This window comes from Mangifera indica, chromosome 10 (genome assembly GCF_011075055.1).
Source record: "Mangifera indica cultivar Alphonso chromosome 10, CATAS_Mindica_2.1, whole genome shotgun sequence".
Classification (NCBI taxonomy): Eukaryota; Viridiplantae; Streptophyta; class Magnoliopsida; order Sapindales; family Anacardiaceae; genus Mangifera; species Mangifera indica.
The window spans coordinates 2,934,102-2,953,311 of record NC_058146.1 but is presented as its reverse complement, the minus strand read 5'-3'; the positions used below and the strand labels follow the sequence as shown (position 1 = coordinate 2,953,311).

The following is a 19,210-nucleotide window of genomic DNA, read 5'->3' as shown; positions in this document are numbered from 1 at the left end:
AAAATTTGATAAAAATAAGTAAATATAAATAATTATTGTGTTCAGTTAGAGACAATAAAAAATATTAAAATATTATTTTACTTAAATATTTTTAGATATAATTATTTTAAAATATATTTTTTGTTATTTATTATGTTAATTAAAAATAGATATATTTTTATCCTAAAAAATGTATAATTAAAAATAAAAATATTTCTGTCCTAAAAAGTTTTAAGTAAGGAGGTAATTATAATAAAATTATGAGTATTTTGATAATATTTTAATATATAAGATAGAAGTCACATTACTCTATATATTATCTGTCATATCACTATTGATAATAAAATATTATCAAAATATTTTATTACTCATAAACTAAATAAAATGATACTAATAATAAAAGATAAATTATCAAAGTAATATTTTATTTCAACAAACCAAACGACCCCTTAGAGTTTAATTAAATAACAAAGTTTTATTTGAGATTTCAACAATAATACCATTAGGGTGTATTTGGTTCAAATAATCTTTTATTAAAAAATAAAAAATAATTATAAAATTAAATTTTTAAAAAGATTGCTAAATATAAATTATCAATATTTTTTAGAAAAATTGATAGATATAAATAATTATCATATATTTATGAGAGATAATAAAAAAATGTTAAAATATTATTCTATTTAAATATTTTTTAATATAATTATTATAAAATATTTTTTATATTATTTGTTATCGAACCAAATCTTTAATATCTCATTAATCAAATAAAAAATATAAATAATAAAAAATAAATTATCTAAATTATGTTTAAATAGTTTAAAACTTACACCTTCTTAATGTGTAACTAATATATTATTCGAATTTTATAATAATATGATGAGGTAATAAATATTTACTAATTTTTTTTTACCATATATCTTAACTTTAAAATCTCGATAGTACGAAAATTAATGTTATTATTAATATAACAAGTGTTTTTTTAATTATATTAAAGGGAATTATTATTATTAAACTTGAAAATATTCCTATAATATTTCATAAATATAACATCCTTATTTGTAATTTGAGAATGGAAGGAACTTTTTTTTTTTTAGTTGTCCTTTTATAGAATTTACTAAAAAAATCATCAATCATATTCATTATTAAGATGAAAAATAAAATAATTCTAACTACATGTGTATAAAAATCAACATTAAATTTTCATTAATTTATGTGTAAATTAATTAGAGATGATAATTTTAATCTAAATTTAGAGTTTTTAATCCTAATAAAGAGAAAATTATAAATAAAATAAAAAAAGAGACGAAGATAGAAAACATCTCTATAATAAATGATAGGTTAGAGATAAGAATACATATATCCCGTCTTAGCCTCACCCGATCCTATTCCTATATCTACTTTTTTATATTAATATTTTTATTTAAAATACTAATATATCATTATTATTTTAATTATTTATGTTTTTCAAACTTATTTATATTTTTGTTATATGTATTAAGGTGGTTAATAAATAATATTTGAAATAATTGATTGATTTTAATTAATTTTATTATTTAATATATTTATATTATATTTAGATAATACATGAAAATGATTTTTTTCCACAAGGACAAAAACAAAGAAGAGATAGGGAAGAGATTGTTTTTTATAGAAATAATAATGAGGATGAAGATTGGTATTCTCGGTGAAAATATAAACGAGGATTGAGATGCCTTCTCTGCCTTTTCTGTTGGCATCCCTGTAATTAATTTATAAATCGTTATTGAATATAAATAAATTTGTTGAAATTTCATCAGCATATTCTAATGTCATGATTTCGATAAAATAAAAAATAATATACTATTATGCATACTAAATTGAAATAGTAATATAAATTAAAATAAAAAATACCATTAATAATATGCTGCATTTGAGCGACCCAATAAGGGCCCAAATAAAGCCCAATTTGTTCGGGTCATAAAAAGGTTCAGGCAATCGAAATGTTTCCTTTAAAAAAAAAATGTCGACCCCTGTAACTAAACCCTCGCACTAAAAGTGTAAAACCTTGGCTCAATCTGTAGGCTAGACTATCAAACAAGCCATCTGTTAAGGCAATTCGAATTTTTGCTTTATACATTTCAGTGCAATCTACATGTATGTTCAGGTACAAAACCATCCCATTTCTCTGTTTGTTTCTTGTATTTTCTTTTAGATCTGTTTGGTTGCTGGAAATGTTCGGGAAAATGAAAGAATGTATACTAATGCTTTGGCTTTTGGAGTTTCCATTTTTTTTTTTTTGCTTATTTGAATATCCTTTTAGTTGATTTGACTGGGTATTCTATATATTAACGGGAACAAGGTAAAAATTTAAAATATAGTTTCCCTCTTATTTTGTTGTATTTTATCACAAACCTTCATAGTAATTTTATTGCGTATATATGAAATGCTAAAAAATTATTACAGCTTGATGTCTTTCCAGTTTTGATATTGAGCATGGTTCATGTAAGCTTTAATAGGTACTGTTGTGAAGCACTTGGTATTGAAGACAAACTGATTTTCATTTCATTGATAATCATTAATGGAGTTTGTGTGTTAATTCATTACTGTTAAAGCGAAGAGATTTTCAGATAAGAAAGTTTGACGGTGCAGTACACATCAATATTTATGTAGTTATAATCCTCCACGCGCTTACTGTTAATTTGCTTTATATTTTGTACTCAGATTGGCACCGATCTTCAAAAGTGGGTGCTTTTCCAGATTCTTACCATTAGCTAAATCTTGTAGCCCATTGTTTTCAGTAGCTGCAAATTCTCCACTACTTACATCAGATAACACTAAAAATGACAACGCAGAGATTGACTTGGGTGTTTTATTTGAATCGTGCACCAAATCGCATCTTCTTAAGTGCCTGCATGCGTTTCTTGTGGTGTCGGGGAAGATCCAGAACATCTTTATCTCCACTAAGCTTGTCAATCATTATGCCAACCTTGGTGACGTCTCATTCTCTTGCCTCACTTTTGATCAGATCTCGAATAAGAATGTTTTCACATGGAATTCCATGGTTTCTGCATATGTTCGATGTGGCCATTTCAGCGAAGCTTTAGATTGTTTCTTCCATTTTTTGCTGACCCCTGGTATTCGACCTGATTTTTATACTTTTCCTCCTGTGCTGAAAGCCTGTAGAGATCTTGTTGAAGTGAAGAAGATACATTGCTCAGTTTTAAAGCTAGGTTTTGAATGGGATGTCTTTGTGGCTGCTTCCTTGTTACATATGTATGCCCAATTTGGCCTATCAGATGTTGCACATAAATTATTTGATGATATGCCTGTCCGAGACAGGGGTTCTTGGAATGCAATGATTTCTAGTTATTGCCAAAGTGGGAATGCTACAGAAGCTCTAGATTTGTTGGACAAAATGAGATTGGAAGCAGTTAACATGGATTCAGTTACTGTTGCAAGTATTCTTTCTGTTTGTGCACAATCAGGTGATATTGTAACTGGGATGTTGATTCATTTATATGTTATAAAACATGGGTTGGAATTTAATTTGTTTGTGTCCAATGCTTTGATCAACATGTACGCAAAATATGGTGACTTGGAGCAGGCACGTAAAGTTTTTGACAATATGATGGTGAGAAATACTGTTTCATGGAACTCAATAATTTCTGCATATGAGCAAAATAATGATCCGATTACTGCATGTGGATTCTTTAACAAGATGCAAAGAGCTGGAACTGAGCCCGACTTGTTGACATTAGTGAGCTTGGCTTCCATTGTTGCTCAGATGAATGATCATAAGAATAGTTTGTCAATACATGGATTTACAATGAGGAGAGGTTGGCTTGCGGATGATGTTGTAATCGGAAATGCAATTGTGGACATGTACACCAAGTTGGGTGTCATAGAGTCTGCATGTTCAGTTTTTGAAGGACTGCCTGTAAAGGATGTGATCTCATGGAACACTTTGATCACTGGCTATGCTCAAAATGGTCTTGCAAGTGAGGCAATTGAAGTCTACCAGAGGATGGAAGAGTGCAATGGGATAATTCCAAACCAAGGCACTTGGGTGAGCCTGCTACTAGCTTATTCCCATGTAGGAGCCGTGCAACAGGGGATGAAAATTCATGGCAAGGTGATTAAGAATTGCCTATACATGGATGTCTCTGTGGCAACTTGCCTTATTGTCTTGTATGGAAAATGTGGGAGATTGGATGATGCTATATCTTTATTCTATCAAATTCCAAGAGGGAGTCCAGTTTCCTGGAATGCCATAATATCCTGTCATGCAGTACATGGGCATGGTGAGAAGGCAATAAATCTATTCGGAGAAATGCTGGACGAGGGAGTGAAACCAAATGATATAACCTTCGTATCGTTGTTATCAGCATGTAGTCATTCAGGTTTGGTTAGTGAGGGTCAATCATATTTCAGCATGATGCAGGAAGAGTATGGGATCAGGCCTCATTTGAAGCATTATGGCTGCATGGTTGATTTGTTTGGTCGGGCTGGGAAACTAGAAAAGGCATATGATTTTATCAAAAGTATGCCTCTACACCCTGATGCTTCTGTGTGGGGTGCTCTACTTGGTGCCTGCCGGATACATGGAAACATTGAGTTGGGTTCATTTGTTTCAGATCGTTTATTTGAAGTTGATTCGGAAGATGTTGGCTACTATGTTCTGATGTCAAATATTTATGCAAATGTTGGGAAATGGGAAGGAGTTGATAGAGTGAGATCACTGGCTAGAGTCAAAGGACTGAAGAAGACACCTGGGTGGAGTTCTATAGAAGTGAACAGTAAGGTTGATGTGTTCTATACTGGGAATCGAACTCATCCAAGATGTGAAGAAATATATTGTGAGTTGAGGAATTTAACTGCAAAAATGAAGAGCTTCGGTTATGTTCCAGATTACACTTTTGTATTACAAGATGTTGAAGACGATGAGAAGGAACACATCCTCACAAGTCATAGCGAGAGACTAGCAATCGCATTTGGAATCATAAGCACCCCTCCTAAAACCTCCATCCGAATATTCAAGAACTTACGTGTTTGTGGCGATTGTCACAATGCGTCGAAATTCATATCACAAATTACTGAGAGGGAGATAATCGTCAGGGACTCAAATCGTTTTCATCACTTCAAAGATGGAATTTGTTCTTGTGGAGACTATTGGTGACATGGATTGGATGTATATATTCCATAGAACTAAAGCTGGGGGTCCAAGTGAAGGTTCCCAATTTGTCAAACATATGTTTTAAAAGTGCTGTCGGGAGTATATCAGAGGAAAATGCAACATCAAGTTGTAAAGACTGTATTTTCAGAGAGGTAATTTGATTGAGCTTGTGGTGAAAGAAAAAATTTGACTTTGTTTTTATACACTTTTATTTGAATTTCTTAAAGAAACATAGACAATATGAAATGAATTTTGCATTTATTATAGCTAGGTAGGTTTATGCTAGTTCACCTTGTTCCACAGAGTTGCAAGAACAGTGATCACAAGAAAAAACACGGGGGATGTATATATCCCAACAACTATCAGCCCATGCTCACCAGGTTAGGGACTTCAATCTGCTGGACTTTTTTCATTTTATTTTTTATTGTGTCAGCTTATTCATTTTTCTGCTCTCTAAAAAAATTATTTTTCTTGTTTTTTCAGTTGATGGTTCTACAAGATGGCAGCTAGCAGAAGATTAAGATTACAGAGAAAGAATCATTGTTTGACAACATGGCTGATTCTCATGGATGTGTTGTTTTACATCTGTAGCTAACCTCCAGACTGACAACATCTTTTGGTCCCCTGGACCACAGTGTGCTTTGTGATGAGGGATTCTATGACAGAGATTATGACTTTCTCTGCTGAATTTGCTGGAAGTTCGGGGCAGCACCAAGACTATCACTTATGCCATCAGAATTCAGGTGGCAGTACTAGGGTAAATTTGACTAACTTTGAATCTGGTGGAAGGTTTTCCCTCTTGTAGATTGTATGCTCCAATGTTATCTATTTCTTAATAATCCTTACTTTTGCTTATCCCCCTTTAAGTTCTTATTGGACAAACTATCTATTTTATTTAATCTTTTTATGCTGTTAGAGAAGACCATTTTTGCGCCAACTGGGTGTTTACATGAATGATAGATAGTTGTTAACTTTTATTCTTTTATCCTTTTCCTTTGGCCCAGATAGAGAACTTCAATTAGGGTTCCTTTTTTTTGTGATTGGCCAAATAGAGAGTGCCAATTTGCTAGCTGTTGTAATAAGCTAGCAACTTTTTTTTCAACTGGACATTTATATGACTGATAATTAAGCTGGTTCTTCAATTCTCTCATTTGATCTAGTTAGACAGATATTCAATTATTTGTTGTGTTTTTTTAGGATTATTGACTAAATAAAGACTGCCAATTTGCTTGCTGTCGTAATAACAAGGCAGTTTTTGTTTCAATTGGAGAATTTTGTGAATGATAACTAAGTTGGTTTTTTCATTTTCTCCTTTAGACCTAAAGCGTAGAATTTCATTTATTTGTTATTTTTCTAGGATGATTGGCTAAGTAAAGAGTGCCAATTTTCCCAGGTGTTATGGGATCGGCAGATTTACAGCTTGAGTGCAAAGTTCAGCTCAACCTTAATGCATAAAGACTATGAGAGTACTGAAATCATGATACAAAAATTGCTGTTCATGCGCTTAACAACGAAGTTCTCCTCAATAGGTGGGCATATTCTTTAGCTGAAAAGTGAGATCACAAGAAAAGTAAGTATTTTTTAAACGAATTCTAATTCGGGTTGTGTTTATGGCAATCCGTTTGTTAATCTGATCTTATTTGGATTGACTCCTCATAACCCAACCAAGCCAGCATTCGTGGTGATACTTTGGAGTCCATGTAGAACAAAATTTTATCAAATAAAAATTTGAAACTTTTGCAAAAATCCCCATCAATATTCTTACAAGTCAAGACTACTTTTGCAACAGAACTTGCAAGTGAATCATATAGGTCCATTTCAGCATTGATTATGTAGGAAGACAGTTTGAAAAAGTTTCTAAATTATATGATTAATAGAAATATGCCGTTGTTTTTGATGGGATATGGAAAGGGCTGGAATGCCATATATATAGGGAAATATGCGCGTGGGAGACCTGCTTATCATTATCGGGATCTGGAAGGGGATCTGGAAGGACATCCTTATCTAATTAAACATTTATTCAATGTGTAGATTGATTAGATGTCTAATCGGCATTTTATAAAGATGCACCTTTTGCACCCATCTTTGTCACAAAAAGTAGGCGATATTTTTGGGAAAAGTTGATTTTCCGGTTATTAGTTGTAACTGGTATTAGCTCTAACTGGTATTGATGGTTATCCGTGACAGAGGGAGACGGTCAACTGCCAGCCGAACATGAAAATGATAAATAAAAATAAAATTTAAAGAAAAAATATAATAAATATTTAATTTTTTAAATATTATTAATTAAACGGAATTTTTACCCTTGTGAATTTTAATGGAAAAGTTAATTTGGGATTGGGTGGCTGGGTCGGAATACGTCCTTCGGCCTTAAACATGGTGGTTGCTTGAGGTAGCACGAGAGGACTGGATTGGCTGCGTCTATGGAGGCGTGTAAGAGGAATGGTTCTTGATGGTGACTACTAGATATTACACCCCACAAGCCCACAAATGAAGTGTTTCTAAGTCAAAAATATTCACTTGCATTAGTAAAAGCTGATGGATATATTTTCTTCTGGTTATGTTTGTTCTGACAGAAAAGAATTTTAGGGTTTCAGAAAGAATGTAGTGTTGAATTAAGGAAGAGAGAGAGAGAGGAAGAGGAAGAGGAAGAGGGAGAGGGAGAGGGATGGGTCAGTGGCGTACAGCAGTGGCATTTCTTAAACGCATCTCTCGTGAAGATCTATTGAAAGATTCAATCTCACCTGCTGGACCTGTACAAGGTATAGCTTATATAAAAGGTCCAAATCAATGTTCTCAATGAAGAATCAAGAAGAAGGGAGAAAATGTAATGATCTGGGTGCTTGTTGTTGGCCCATGCTGATTCTAAATTTCTTACACAATATATCGACCTGCAAAAGATTGAATTGGGGTTGACAGATTTGCCATTTCACAAGCTAAAACTGAATGTAGAAGTTAAAAGTTTCAAATTTCCAAGGCAAACTATACAGTGATGGTTCATTATAGCTACCCTCATAGGTATCCAATGCAGTATTGTTAACCAAGACATTTCACATTTTGGCTATGCAAAATGTAAATCCAAGTCATTTAGCAGAAAGGAATGGCAAGTAGCTTATGATTTTCTGTGTAAAATGGCAGACAATAATGTTCAAAATGTGACAAGCAACCAATACTTAGATATAAATTTGAAGTACATGACAGAATGTACGTACGACAGGAAGCATTCATTTCTATACACTTTAAAGAGAAAAGGAAGCATGCTTCAGGAACAGCAATGGCAGAAAGGGGGTTCTGGAATTGACTAATTGCTTTACATCTTAGTAGTAGATAACATGTGAGGTGGACATAGGACTAAAAACTTCAAAAGAAAATTAAGCGCAACTTCTGCATCACAAATGGCAAATCTTCCTTCAAAATCACATCTCTCTGTATTCTCTTCTGCTTTTTTTGGGCTCTATGTAAACATCGTAAGCCCTTTATCACTCTTTGTTAGGATTTTAAGTACAAGGTATAAGATTTATATCCCATATTAAAAAGAATGAGCAACTAGTGTGGAGTTTATATGACTTTGGACTCTCCCATCTCAAACATCTCAATAGCTAGCTTTTGAGATGTGGTTCTCTTAAGGTTCGTATAATTTGGTATCAGAGTCATCCCCATGTCTCCCAGTTACAATCGTGTGGTGCAGGTGATGACGCCGACATTACAGTGTTTACCTGGGACTAGCAGGGAGCTAGCGTATAGTCAATCCGTGTGGGCGCTGGGGCTACGGAGTGTGGTGGTTAGAATCCCAAGTACAAAGTATGAGATTTGAATCCCACATTAGTGTGACGTTTATATGACTTTGGGTTCTCCCATCTCAATAACTAGCTTTTGAGATGTGATTCTCCTAAGGTTCGTATCACTCTCCTTCACTGTATCATTCTCTTGATATCCATATCTAAATATTGCTAGCTTTTATATATATATATAGATATTGTGTCTAGTTTTCATTACTTCATTGCAACTAGTGCTAGCTGCTACATTTGGACATGGAGACTGTTGCCGTTATCATTTGCATTTTCCTCTTTCTCTCAACTCTTCTCTCGTATTATACCTTCCTGAGGAAGAGAAGAAGAGAAGCTAAACAAGCCCCCGAGCTTCCTCCAGGCTCAATGGGATGGCCTTACATTGGGGAAACTCTCCAAATGTATTCCCAGGACCCAAATGTCTTCTTCGCCACAAAAGAAAAAAGGTTCTTCATATATAAGGTTCTTCATATATGATTCAAGCTGAATATCTATCCATTTGTTTTCATGTTTTCTTTTCTGCATGTACTTATTTCAGATATGGCAAGATATTTAAATCAAGCATACTTGGCTACCCTACTGTTATGTTAGCAAGTCCTGAAGCCGCAAAATTTGTGCTTGTGACACATGCTCACTTGTTCAAGCCAACTTATCCGAGAGGCAAAGAGAAGATGATCGGCCCTTCAGCTCTATTCTTTCAGCAGGGACGCTACCACACTCACCTGAGGAAGCTTGTTCAAACTTCATTAGCCCCTGAAACCATTAAGAAACTGATTCCTGATATAGAAGCCATAGCCATTTCTAGCTTGAACTCATGGGCAGCTGATAACAATGGACAAATCATCAACACTTACAACGAGATGAAGAAGGTATTAATTACTTAAAGCTTGTTTTGGTTTATCTAGTTGAATTAATTTAATATATAATTGGTGGGGTTGCTCAAAATTTATTTTTTATTGAAAACTTGTTGCTAACATGTGGGTTTGATTTGATCCTTGGCAGTTCTCTTTTGATGTTGGGATTCTGTCCATCTTTGGTCATTTGGATGGCAGCCATAGAGAGAACCTGAAGAAGAACTATAATACGGTGAACAAAGGCTACAATTCTTTTCCCACAAACATTCCAGGAACTGCTTATCGCAAAGCTCTCTTGGTAATTTTTAAGAACTTCAATTGTTTTATAAACAAGTATTCTTGCATGTTTAACGTATGAGGTTAGTCATTTTCATGAATTACTGTTTAATTGAAGGCAAGGAAGAGGCTGAGTAAGATTGTGAGTGAGATAATCAGTGAAAGAAAGGAGAAAAGTATGTTAGAGAAGGATCTTTTGGGTCATCTTTTGAGCTTCAAAGATGGAAAGGGCCAAGTTCTAACAGAGGATCAAATTGCTGATAACATCATTGGAGTACTATTTGCAGCTCAGGATACTACAGCTAGTGTTTTAACATGGATTCTTAAGTACCTTCAGGATAACCAAAAACTTATGGAAGATGTGAAGGTAATAAAGATAATTAAGAATCCATTAAACCATCAGATGAATAACATGCACAGAATTTTATTGTTAAATGGCTGACTGAAATTTACAGGCAGAGCAAAAGGCAATATACAAATCAAATACTGCAGGAGGAAAGAAATCTTTAACAAGGGAAGATACCAAGAATATGCCACTCACATATAGAGTAAGTTACTTCAATATAATGGAAAAGTGATATTAACGGTGGCTCAACTGTGTTTATTTTTAAACTTTCAGTTGATATTGGAAAGTCTGAGGATGGCAAGCATAATATCTTTTACATTCAGGGAAGCAGTAGTTGATGTAGAATACAAAGGTGAGGACTTCAACTTCATCAAGAAGATTATCAATTGTTTTACCTTTTTTATCAAGAGGGTCCAATTTTAAGAGCTTGATGTTTATTAATGCACAGGGTACCTCATCCCAAAGGGTTGGAAAGTTATGCCACTGTTCAGGAACATCCATCACAATCCAGAATTCTTTTCAAACCCTAAAAAATTTGACCCATCAAGATTTGAGGTAAAGGTGCATTAATTATAATATTTCTAGTCCAATAGTCTAGTCTATTATCAAGATAAATATGCTATAACAGTTGAGTCCACCTTAACATCTCCAAACCATGTGATATAAGCACATAAACCTAGCATGTGTCACATCATTGTTTGATGGTTATGGTTGTTGGCATGCAAGCATGAGTAATATTGGTGGTTAAAAGTTACAAACTTTTGTGATTTGTGGGCAATTGCAGGTAGCCCCAAAGCCGAGTAGTTTCATGCCTTTTGGCAATGGAGCGCACGCCTGCCCTGGCAATGAACTTGCCAAACTGGAAATGCTCATTTTAATCCACCATCTTTTCATCAACTTCAGGTAAAATTACTGGGTGATTCAATCAACTAATGGCACAAAAATTGGAGCCCCATGGCTGTTCTTTGTTGTTGCAGGTGGGAAGTGGTGAGTTCTCAAAGTGGGATTCAGTATGTCCCTTTCCCAGTTCCTCAACAAGGGCTTCCAGCCAGATTTTGGAAAGAATCAAACTCATCAACCTCTTCCAAATGAGATTTATTTTCAGTTTTCTAACTAAACTCTACTATTGTAATTGTAGCTTTAATTCAACTAGCAGTGTAATAATGAAGGACTATTGGGAAACTTTCATTTTCCCAGATGTAATTTTTGTAAGTTCGATTTTGATTAAGGACTGAATAAAGGCATGATCGAGGGAATGGATGCCATAATCTCAAGGGTCAACATCAGGTGGTCTTAAAAAGTACAAATGTCAACAATGAATAATATTACAATGAATAATATTACGAGAAATTATGCTCTTGATTTGAGGACAAATGAACTAGAATCGAGTCTACTTAAAAGTTAAGATTAGATTTGAATCAAGTTTATTTGAACAAAAAGACAAATTTAACTCGAATGAGTTTGCAATGAGCTTTCAATGCACAGATCCTGAAAACTAGAACACATGCCCTTTTACAACTCCAACTGAATTACGTACTCCTTGAACATCATCTTGTGGGTTTGCCTCAGCCTTCCTCCTCCCTGAAGCAAAAGCTTTATCTATAATTCCTCTGGTTCATATTACAAATCTCAACCAAGCGGAGCAGATTGAAATGAATTCCTGTTGAGGGAATGAATCGTTTTGTTGTAGTGAAGAAAATTGTTAGGATTGAATAGAAATTTCCCACAAATTCTACTTTAAATTCACGTAAGTCAATGATGAAAACAATAAACAAATGAAAAACACACTTATCTGGATTAAGACAGGATTTCACATTTTTTAGTGAAAATTTGTTGAAAATCTGAGTGAAAATGGGACTAAACGGTTGAAGGGTTTAACGCTGCAATAACAGAATGGGGTGCCGTTGGGATGCTTTTCTTCGATAAGGGTTGGAGAAGATATAACATCTGGTAAGTCCTGCTAAGCAATGCTAATTGGTTTACTTTTTCCGTTCTTGGGTGTTTTATTTTTATGTCCTGGATGTCTCTCTGTATATAATCCATGGTCTTGATTTTCTTGTCTATGGAGGGTTGAATCATAAATATGGAGAATTTGCTTTAACCTCATTTTCTTCCTTTAAGTTTGCCATTTTTCTTTGACAATGAAGTTTCATAGTGACAACAAATATGCTGAATGCTTGTTAACCCTTCTGTGCAACCAAATGCAGATTCTGAAGGTGATGATTAGGTGAAAGATTAAAGATTTTTATTGTGAGCGATGGCATTAGGCCCAGGAAGAGATTACTAAATGAGTATTTTGTAGAATTAGCTATGTGATCAATTGAATGGGATAAGTTGGGCGAAATGTTTATTAGTACCAGTTTTCAATTAATTCTTTTTGCGGTGGAGAGGAGAAATAGAAGAAGCAATGATATTTTGTCTTTCTGGGGCACAAACATTAGGCAGTTCTTGTACATAATTCACTTGGGATCCTATATTGGCTGGCTGGCTGGCTGCCAAAGCTTAAACCATGCCTCTGCAAAGCATATAATGCAGCAGACTAAACACATTTACTTAGAAAAGCCTTGCCATTTAATCGTGTTTACAACAAGATGAATGAAAAAACTTCACAGAATATACAAGCAGAAGGGAGAAAGCCAACACTGGCAGGATGAACAAACTCAAATGCACTTCATAAACAAGCGGAAATGAAACAGCAGAAGCAGTCCTACTTCCTAAACGACAAATGCCAATGCTCTGTTGTAAAGATGACAGTTTTCAAAGTCATCGCTTGCCCTTGCCAGAAAGGCTGATAGAACTAACTTTCATAGGTGTTGCCACCACCAGTGGAGCTTCTGGGGAGTCACTAACAGCAAACTTGTCATGCATGAACCGACTTTCCACAATTGATTCATCTTTCAACACAATCTTATAGCAATAGCAGCTCTTAAGACCTTGCTGATTCCTGTAGCACTCATGAGCACTGTTCTTCACCTGCTGGAAGTCCCATATCACACTGAATTTGCCCACTGTTGCTACTAAGTGGCGTTCTTGTTTACCGTTCTCAGTAACCTGAAAGGCAAAATATTCAATAAAGGTGAGACATGTTTAGGCATACAGTACGTGTTATATACGTTAATTATGGAGACTACAAAGAGAAACAAGTGCAAAGGAAAACCAAACAAAAAGTTCAACTGAGAACCTATAAGCAGCTCAAGACTTTCTATCAATGAATTCTCTTCAATTAGCAACAAAGTTAAACAAGTATCATGCATGAGGAGGATAACAGTTATGTTATAAAAATGGTCAACAATAGACATCCTCTAAAGTGTCCATACAACATCAAGTTTATTGGATAGTTACAATGACAGTTTCAGCAAACACAGATTTCACCGACAGTGTTAATCACAACATTGTCATATAGCATCCCACGAGCATCACTTCAAATAAGAAACCCACACATAAGCCAGATTTTATTAATGGAAAAGAGAGAGGGATCATTTTAGCAAAAGAAAGTAACAGAAATTCCTAAATATGCAACAAACATAACAATGTATCGGCTGCCCCGATTGCCAGGGACACATACATTTCAAACTATAAAAGGTAACTAAGTAATACGTATATTTTTCCTATTCAAACAATTCAATTTAATAAACAATTCGTTCAGCTATATTACAATCATACTTCAATAATCATGCCAAAATGATACTATACTGTTGATGGAGGATAAAATTTACCAAGCATGCCAAAAGTTTAGTGAAGATCAAAATAAATACGACACAACCACAAAGATAAAGTTTAAGCAATACATCCAAGAATCGATAAAATTTACCCAAGAGAAATGACCACCATGAAACCTGTTATCATTCCCAGCTAGATGTGAATCCAAAGGAGTCAACTTCAACAATCTTGGAGCTGGTATTTTGTTTCCCATACGCCCGTTAAAACCAGTTTTTGTCTTTCCATCTTTATCCGTAAATAGAGTGCAAATTATAATCAGATATGTATCAGTGGTGCCTAAGATCCACTTCCCATCATAAGTAACATCCACATGAGTAATGGGTGAGCCAAGCCCTGGAAATGCAGTCTTCGCCTGCCTCATTGATGTTTTGGAGTACAACCTTATCTTCCCATCAAGTGAACCTATGACGATTGATCCATCACCCGTACTTGCAAAGCATTGAAAATTTGTGCCCCTTGAAAACTGATGCCCCTGAGTCCAATGCAACACTGGTGAATCACCCTTCACAACATTCTGCACAATTCCACCCCTGTCTCTCATATCCCATTGGCACAATCTATTATCATCAAGCCCAAGAAATGTAGACTCCGATGGATCCAACTGTGAACTTTTTGTATCATTAGTAATATCTCTCATCGTTATGTCAGCCCCATCCTTCTCAAACTTCCATTCCGTCACAATCTTCCCAGTCTCTATATCAAGCTGTTTAATAGCTGAGGCATGAGGTTTCCCTTCTTTCAGTGGACTCATTAACATCATATTTGTCTCCCCTCTCATTAACAAAGCCTTCTTAGGAGTCAAGTTTGAACCAATTCTCAAACTTCCACTGTCAAATCTCACACTAGCACCTTTATTATGAATTCCATGATTAAAATTTCTATAAACCTGCACACCCAAATCATTAACCAAGAAACTGTTATCCAATGCACCTAATGCCAAACTCTGCACGCCTCCATTTGCTAACTCCTCAAACTCCTCCAGAGCATCTCGATGTTCCTTCACAGGTGTCGCATATACAGGTGTTTTCCCCAGACCATCATCAGCATCCTCCCACATCGAATCATCAGCCTTCTCAGGCATCACCCACCCAAGAAATTCCTTCCCATAAATTTTCCTCTTATTCTCTTCAGTGGCTTTAAGCCCATACACATTCTCAAATAAGCAGTCTTGAAACTCAGTAACAAACTTCCTATACTCCAAGTCACTAGTAAACTTCAACGCCCAGACACCTTTATCAACAAAATCAACTCTCCTTTGATCTCCAAAAATTTTCAATTGCATTTCTGTCGAAACCTTAGCCCTAACTTTTGATCCAACTTTCAAAACCCAAAACCCATCTCCACTATCAATCTCTTCATCATCATCAGAGGCGTTTCCTCCATGGAATTTCATAGTCTTAATAAAACTATAAGAAGTAAGTTTGTCAGAGACGGTCCACTTGGCTTTGGGGGTGTTGCCACCGATATGGAGATAAAGCTTAACAGGGTTTTTAAGATTAGAGTTTAGGGGACTCGGGTATTTCAGTTTAAGCGATTTGAGTCTGGCATCAACTTCGTCAAGAGAATTTAGGACAGTTTTCGTACCTCTTGGTGAAGAAGAGCTAGTTTCTTGAGCGTCGTCGTATTGAGATGATTCTTCTGACTCTCCTTCATATTCGGAGTCAGAGATGTAATCCTCGCGACTTTGAGAGGTACCCATAGTTGATTGTTCCAGTTTTTTATTCGATTGAACTTGAAAAAAACAAAAAGTTACATGTTTTCAAAATTTCAAAATAAAATGTTGTGAGCTTCTACTTCCGCTTTTCCCGGAAGAATGTTTCAGAAACTGTTTCGGACGTGCAGGTAATTTGTAGAAGGTTTAGTCACCGGCTATTGACGGTTTGTGGTGGATTACTCATCAATTTTCAGTTCTCAATTAACCCCTGAGTTTTCCTTTACAGTTCAGGTTTAGATAATAGCCCAGAAACCCCAACTATTTGTGAAGCCTTAATACTTAATTCTTTCATTCTAACAGGAAGGTAAAATTTTCAATGAATTTTAACAATTTTAGTTAACAATACATATTAATTAAAACTATAGAATAAAATAAAAGATTATAAAAGCCTGCACAAACTTTTCAAGAATTTTTAAGGTAATCTTGTAAAGAGAAACTTGACTCTATCAACTTTAAAGTACCTATTATCATCAACTTAAAATTACCCTAAGGGGGTGTTTGGTTACCAGAATAAAACATTACTTCAATAATCTATCTTTTATTCCTTCAGATTACTTTGTTTGGTTGCAAAGGTAATAAAAGATTTCAGTAATGTTTTATTACTAAGCTGACGTGACAAGTAATATAAGCGGTAATTTGATTACCATCTCAACCTTAGGTATTTTAAGATTACCAAGGTAATCTATTTTTTCTTACCAATTTACCTTCACTTATAATAATTTTAGGACATAAATGCCCTTCTTATCAATTAAAATAACATTATGTCAAGTACCAAATTTGCCCTGAAAACTTTTTTATTTGAGACAAAATTACCCTTCAATTTACACTAAACTACCTTTATATAATGCCTCACAAACCCTAATGCAAGTCCATTTCATCGTGTTTGACAGCTAGTGGTGTATGCCTTCTCCATAGCTAGGGTTTCTACTCGACAAATCATCTCCCTTCAAGTTGCAGCAACAATTTTGGTAATTCCTCTCTCTTATCATCTTCTTTATGTATTATAAATTTGTTTTTAATCTCCTTTTTCTTTGCTTTCGAATTTGAACTTTTGTGCTTTCGTATAGAAACCCTTGATCTCCTGCTTTAAGAAGCTTTTCTAAACTCCTTTAAGCTGCCACTTGCTGAGAATAAAAAAATCTTTAGAATTTATTTCAATATTTTCTCACCCATTGAGAAAAGGTTCCACATAGAAGTTCCAACCAGGTTGAGTCCAGAAACCTTGAAAACATCATCCTAAGAACATGAAAATATATTGTCAAAATTAAGAATAGGCATATGTAAAGATTTGTTGCTAGATTTCAACAAATTTGTCTCAACAGAGTGCCCCTGCCCAGAAACTACTATGCTCTGGAGCCTGGGATTTGCAATTGCTCCTCTGCCTCCTGCATTTCGGTGTCATATAAAGTTGTGTTCAGCCTATTGTGTAGCTGTCATAATTGGCTACATAAAAGTTTCAAAATTGGTGCTTTCTGATTTTTCGTCCTGCTGGAAATGGTTCCAACCTTGTTGCCTTGTTGTCCTTGCCCCTTTCAGCTACAAAATGTCCAGCCTTTTGGAAAAAAAATTGGTGCCTTCGGTGATGATTTTCATGCATGATTATAAATGTTCCAGAATCGGTGCCTTTAGATTTTTTGGTCTTTCTTTCTTTTTAATATACTTTACTTGGAAAATAAAAAGATGATATTGCAATGATAACGGTATTGATTTTCATGCATGATTATCAATGGATTTCCTTTGTGCCTTTAGTTTTCCTTCCATTTTTTCAGAAGAGAGCAACCTTTTTTGGCTTCTTCTTTTCTTTTTCTAATTTCATTAGAAATTAACAAATTGAAAGTTTATATAATTTAATGACAAAATTGGTTAATAATATGTTTATTGCTCTGCCCCATAATCAAATTATGCATTTGATTATGTTATTAATGTATTAGAGTAAATCAATTAATAATTTTTTTAATTGTGGACATGCACTAATGATAATTGTTTATTTATTGTTAAGGACTTCTTATTTTTATTGTCTTTATTTTTTTTTATTTACATTATTGTGTTTATTCTCAATTTCCATTTTCATGTGTTAAATGACTAATTGAATAGTTATTTTTTTATTGCTTATGTTTAGCAGTTATGGCTCGTTTATCTCTCCGACATAGACAGCTTTTGGTCACTATTTTGCTTTTGTAATTGCATATGATGGAAACCATGTTCATTAAGGAGGCAAATATTATGATAGTTTTTGACATGTAAATAGCTGAAACTGTGTTGTGTAAGGTTAGGTAATACCCATGATCTTTTGCTGTGTTTTTTGATTAAGGCAAAATGGGTTTAGGACCACTTTATATCTATATTAGAAGGGTTAGTATGCCTAATGTAATGTATTAGTAATGACAGTAACATTTTCAGCTCTTGGGTTTAGGACCACTTTATATCTATATTAGAAGGGTTAGTATGCCTAATGTAATGTATTAGTAATGACAGTAACATTTTCAGCTCTTACTTTAAGGAATTACATGATATTTGTAATTTCAGGAATGGTATGTATGAAAGATATCTATATTTGTAGCTTAATGGGATATGGTTTAGTGCATGAAATTTCCTTATATTGCTAATTTTTTATTTGTTAATTGTAATACTTTCTTTTATTGTGTTGATGTTAGTTAGTAATATTTGTTATGGAGTGACATGTAAACTAATTAATATGTTCTTGGTTTTGGATCATTGTAAACTTTGTGTTTAACATAATTTCAATTTGTGATTAGTGATTCTATTGGTAAGTAAGACATATATATAAAAAATGTCTAATTCTTTCAGATTTCATTTTGTTAGTAAGATTTCAGTTTGGAACACATTACATGGTGGTTTCATGTATTTCTTGGATGGATAGATTAATTATATAGGACAGATAGACTTCAGTTTGGACACATTACAAATTTGTAAACTTTGTGTTTTGTAGAATTTCAGTTTGTGTTTACCATAAGATTTTATTATATAAATTGTTGCTTCAATTTAAATTTTGTGATGCCTGGTTTTGTTAGTAAAATTTCATAATTCATTCAAATTTCAAATTTATCTTAAGATTTCATTATATAATTGTCATTTTAATTGTGATATGCAATTATATATATTATTTAAAAATCTATTTACAAAATGCAAGAAAAATTCTTATTAGATGTTAGTTATTTATTTATTTTGTATAATATTTAGAGACCTGTGAGATTTAATTCAATAAAAAAAAAATTATATGTATTAATATGAGAAATGTTTGAGTATATGCACAAGAAAAAATATTTTCAAATATTACAAATGTTAATCTAACTAAACAGAATATTAATTTATACTCAATAATCTTTTCAAGGGTATTTTGGTCAATTATATATTTGGTAT

At 33.9% G+C, this 19,210-nt stretch overlaps 3 protein-coding genes across 5 annotated transcripts; 2 read left to right on the top strand and 1 right to left on the bottom strand.

Moving 5' to 3' along the window:
- Positions 1–1,985: 1,985 nt before the first annotated feature.
- On the top strand, positions 1,986–6,877 carry LOC123227354 (pentatricopeptide repeat-containing protein At4g33990-like). Of its 2 annotated transcripts, none has more exons than XM_044652124.1 (5): positions 1,986–2,122; positions 2,680–5,283; positions 5,435–5,511; positions 5,615–5,888; positions 6,525–6,877. In XM_044652124.1, exons 1-2 carry the CDS (start codon positions 2,115–2,117, stop codon positions 5,132–5,134), a joined length of 2,463 nt encoding a protein of 820 aa, XP_044508059.1. In that variant the 5' UTR covers positions 1,986–2,114; the 3' UTR covers positions 5,135–5,283; positions 5,435–5,511; positions 5,615–5,888; positions 6,525–6,877. The 2 variants fall into 2 exon arrangements, with proteins under 2 accessions (XP_044508059.1, XP_044508061.1); XM_044652126.1 differs by having other exon boundaries at positions 6,489–6,877.
- A 115-nt stretch (positions 6,878–6,992) lies between these two features.
- LOC123227356 (abscisic acid 8'-hydroxylase 4-like) lies at positions 6,993–11,655 on the top strand. The gene is made up of 9 exons (XM_044652129.1): positions 6,993–9,365; positions 9,458–9,788; positions 9,922–10,071; positions 10,168–10,416; positions 10,505–10,597; positions 10,669–10,747; positions 10,844–10,950; positions 11,180–11,298; positions 11,373–11,655. The coding sequence occupies exons 1-9, from the start codon at positions 9,163–9,165 to the stop codon at positions 11,485–11,487; spliced, it is 1,446 nt and encodes a 481-aa protein (XP_044508064.1). The 5' UTR covers positions 6,993–9,162; the 3' UTR covers positions 11,488–11,655.
- A 1,136-nt stretch (positions 11,656–12,791) lies between these two features.
- LOC123227355 (protein CYPRO4-like) lies at positions 12,792–15,942 on the bottom strand. 2 transcript variants are annotated; one of them, XM_044652127.1, is made up of 2 exons: positions 14,207–15,941; positions 12,792–13,446 (listed from the first exon to the last, which is right to left on the bottom strand). In XM_044652127.1, exons 1-2 carry the CDS (start codon positions 15,812–15,814, stop codon positions 13,159–13,161), a joined length of 1,896 nt encoding a protein of 631 aa, XP_044508062.1. In that variant the 5' UTR covers positions 15,815–15,941; the 3' UTR covers positions 12,792–13,158. The 2 variants fall into 2 exon arrangements, with proteins under 2 accessions (XP_044508062.1, XP_044508063.1); XM_044652128.1 differs by having other exon boundaries at positions 13,281–13,446; positions 14,232–15,942.
- Between the last annotated feature and the right edge of the window lie 3,268 nt (positions 15,943–19,210).

Excerpts from the sequence above, each read along its gene's own strand:
- LOC123227356 (XM_044652129.1), top strand. The coding sequence starts at position 9,163 with ATGGAGACTGTTGCCGTTATCATTTGCATTTTCCTCTTTCTCTCAACT. Across the intron at positions 10,072-10,167 it reads CTTATCGCAAAGCTCTCTTG|GCAAGGAAGAGGCTGAGTAA; the intron begins GTAATTTTTAAG and ends GTTTAATTGAAG. Across the intron at positions 10,951-11,179 it reads TTGACCCATCAAGATTTGAG|GTAGCCCCAAAGCCGAGTAG; the intron begins GTAAAGGTGCAT and ends GGGCAATTGCAG.
- LOC123227355 (XM_044652127.1), bottom strand. The coding sequence starts at position 15,814 with ATGGGTACCTCTCAAAGTCGCGAGGATTACATCTCTGACTCCGAATAT. Across the intron at positions 13,447-14,206 it reads ATGGTGGTCATTTCTCTTGG|GTTACTGAGAACGGTAAACA; the intron begins GTAAATTTTATC and ends TTTGCCTTTCAG.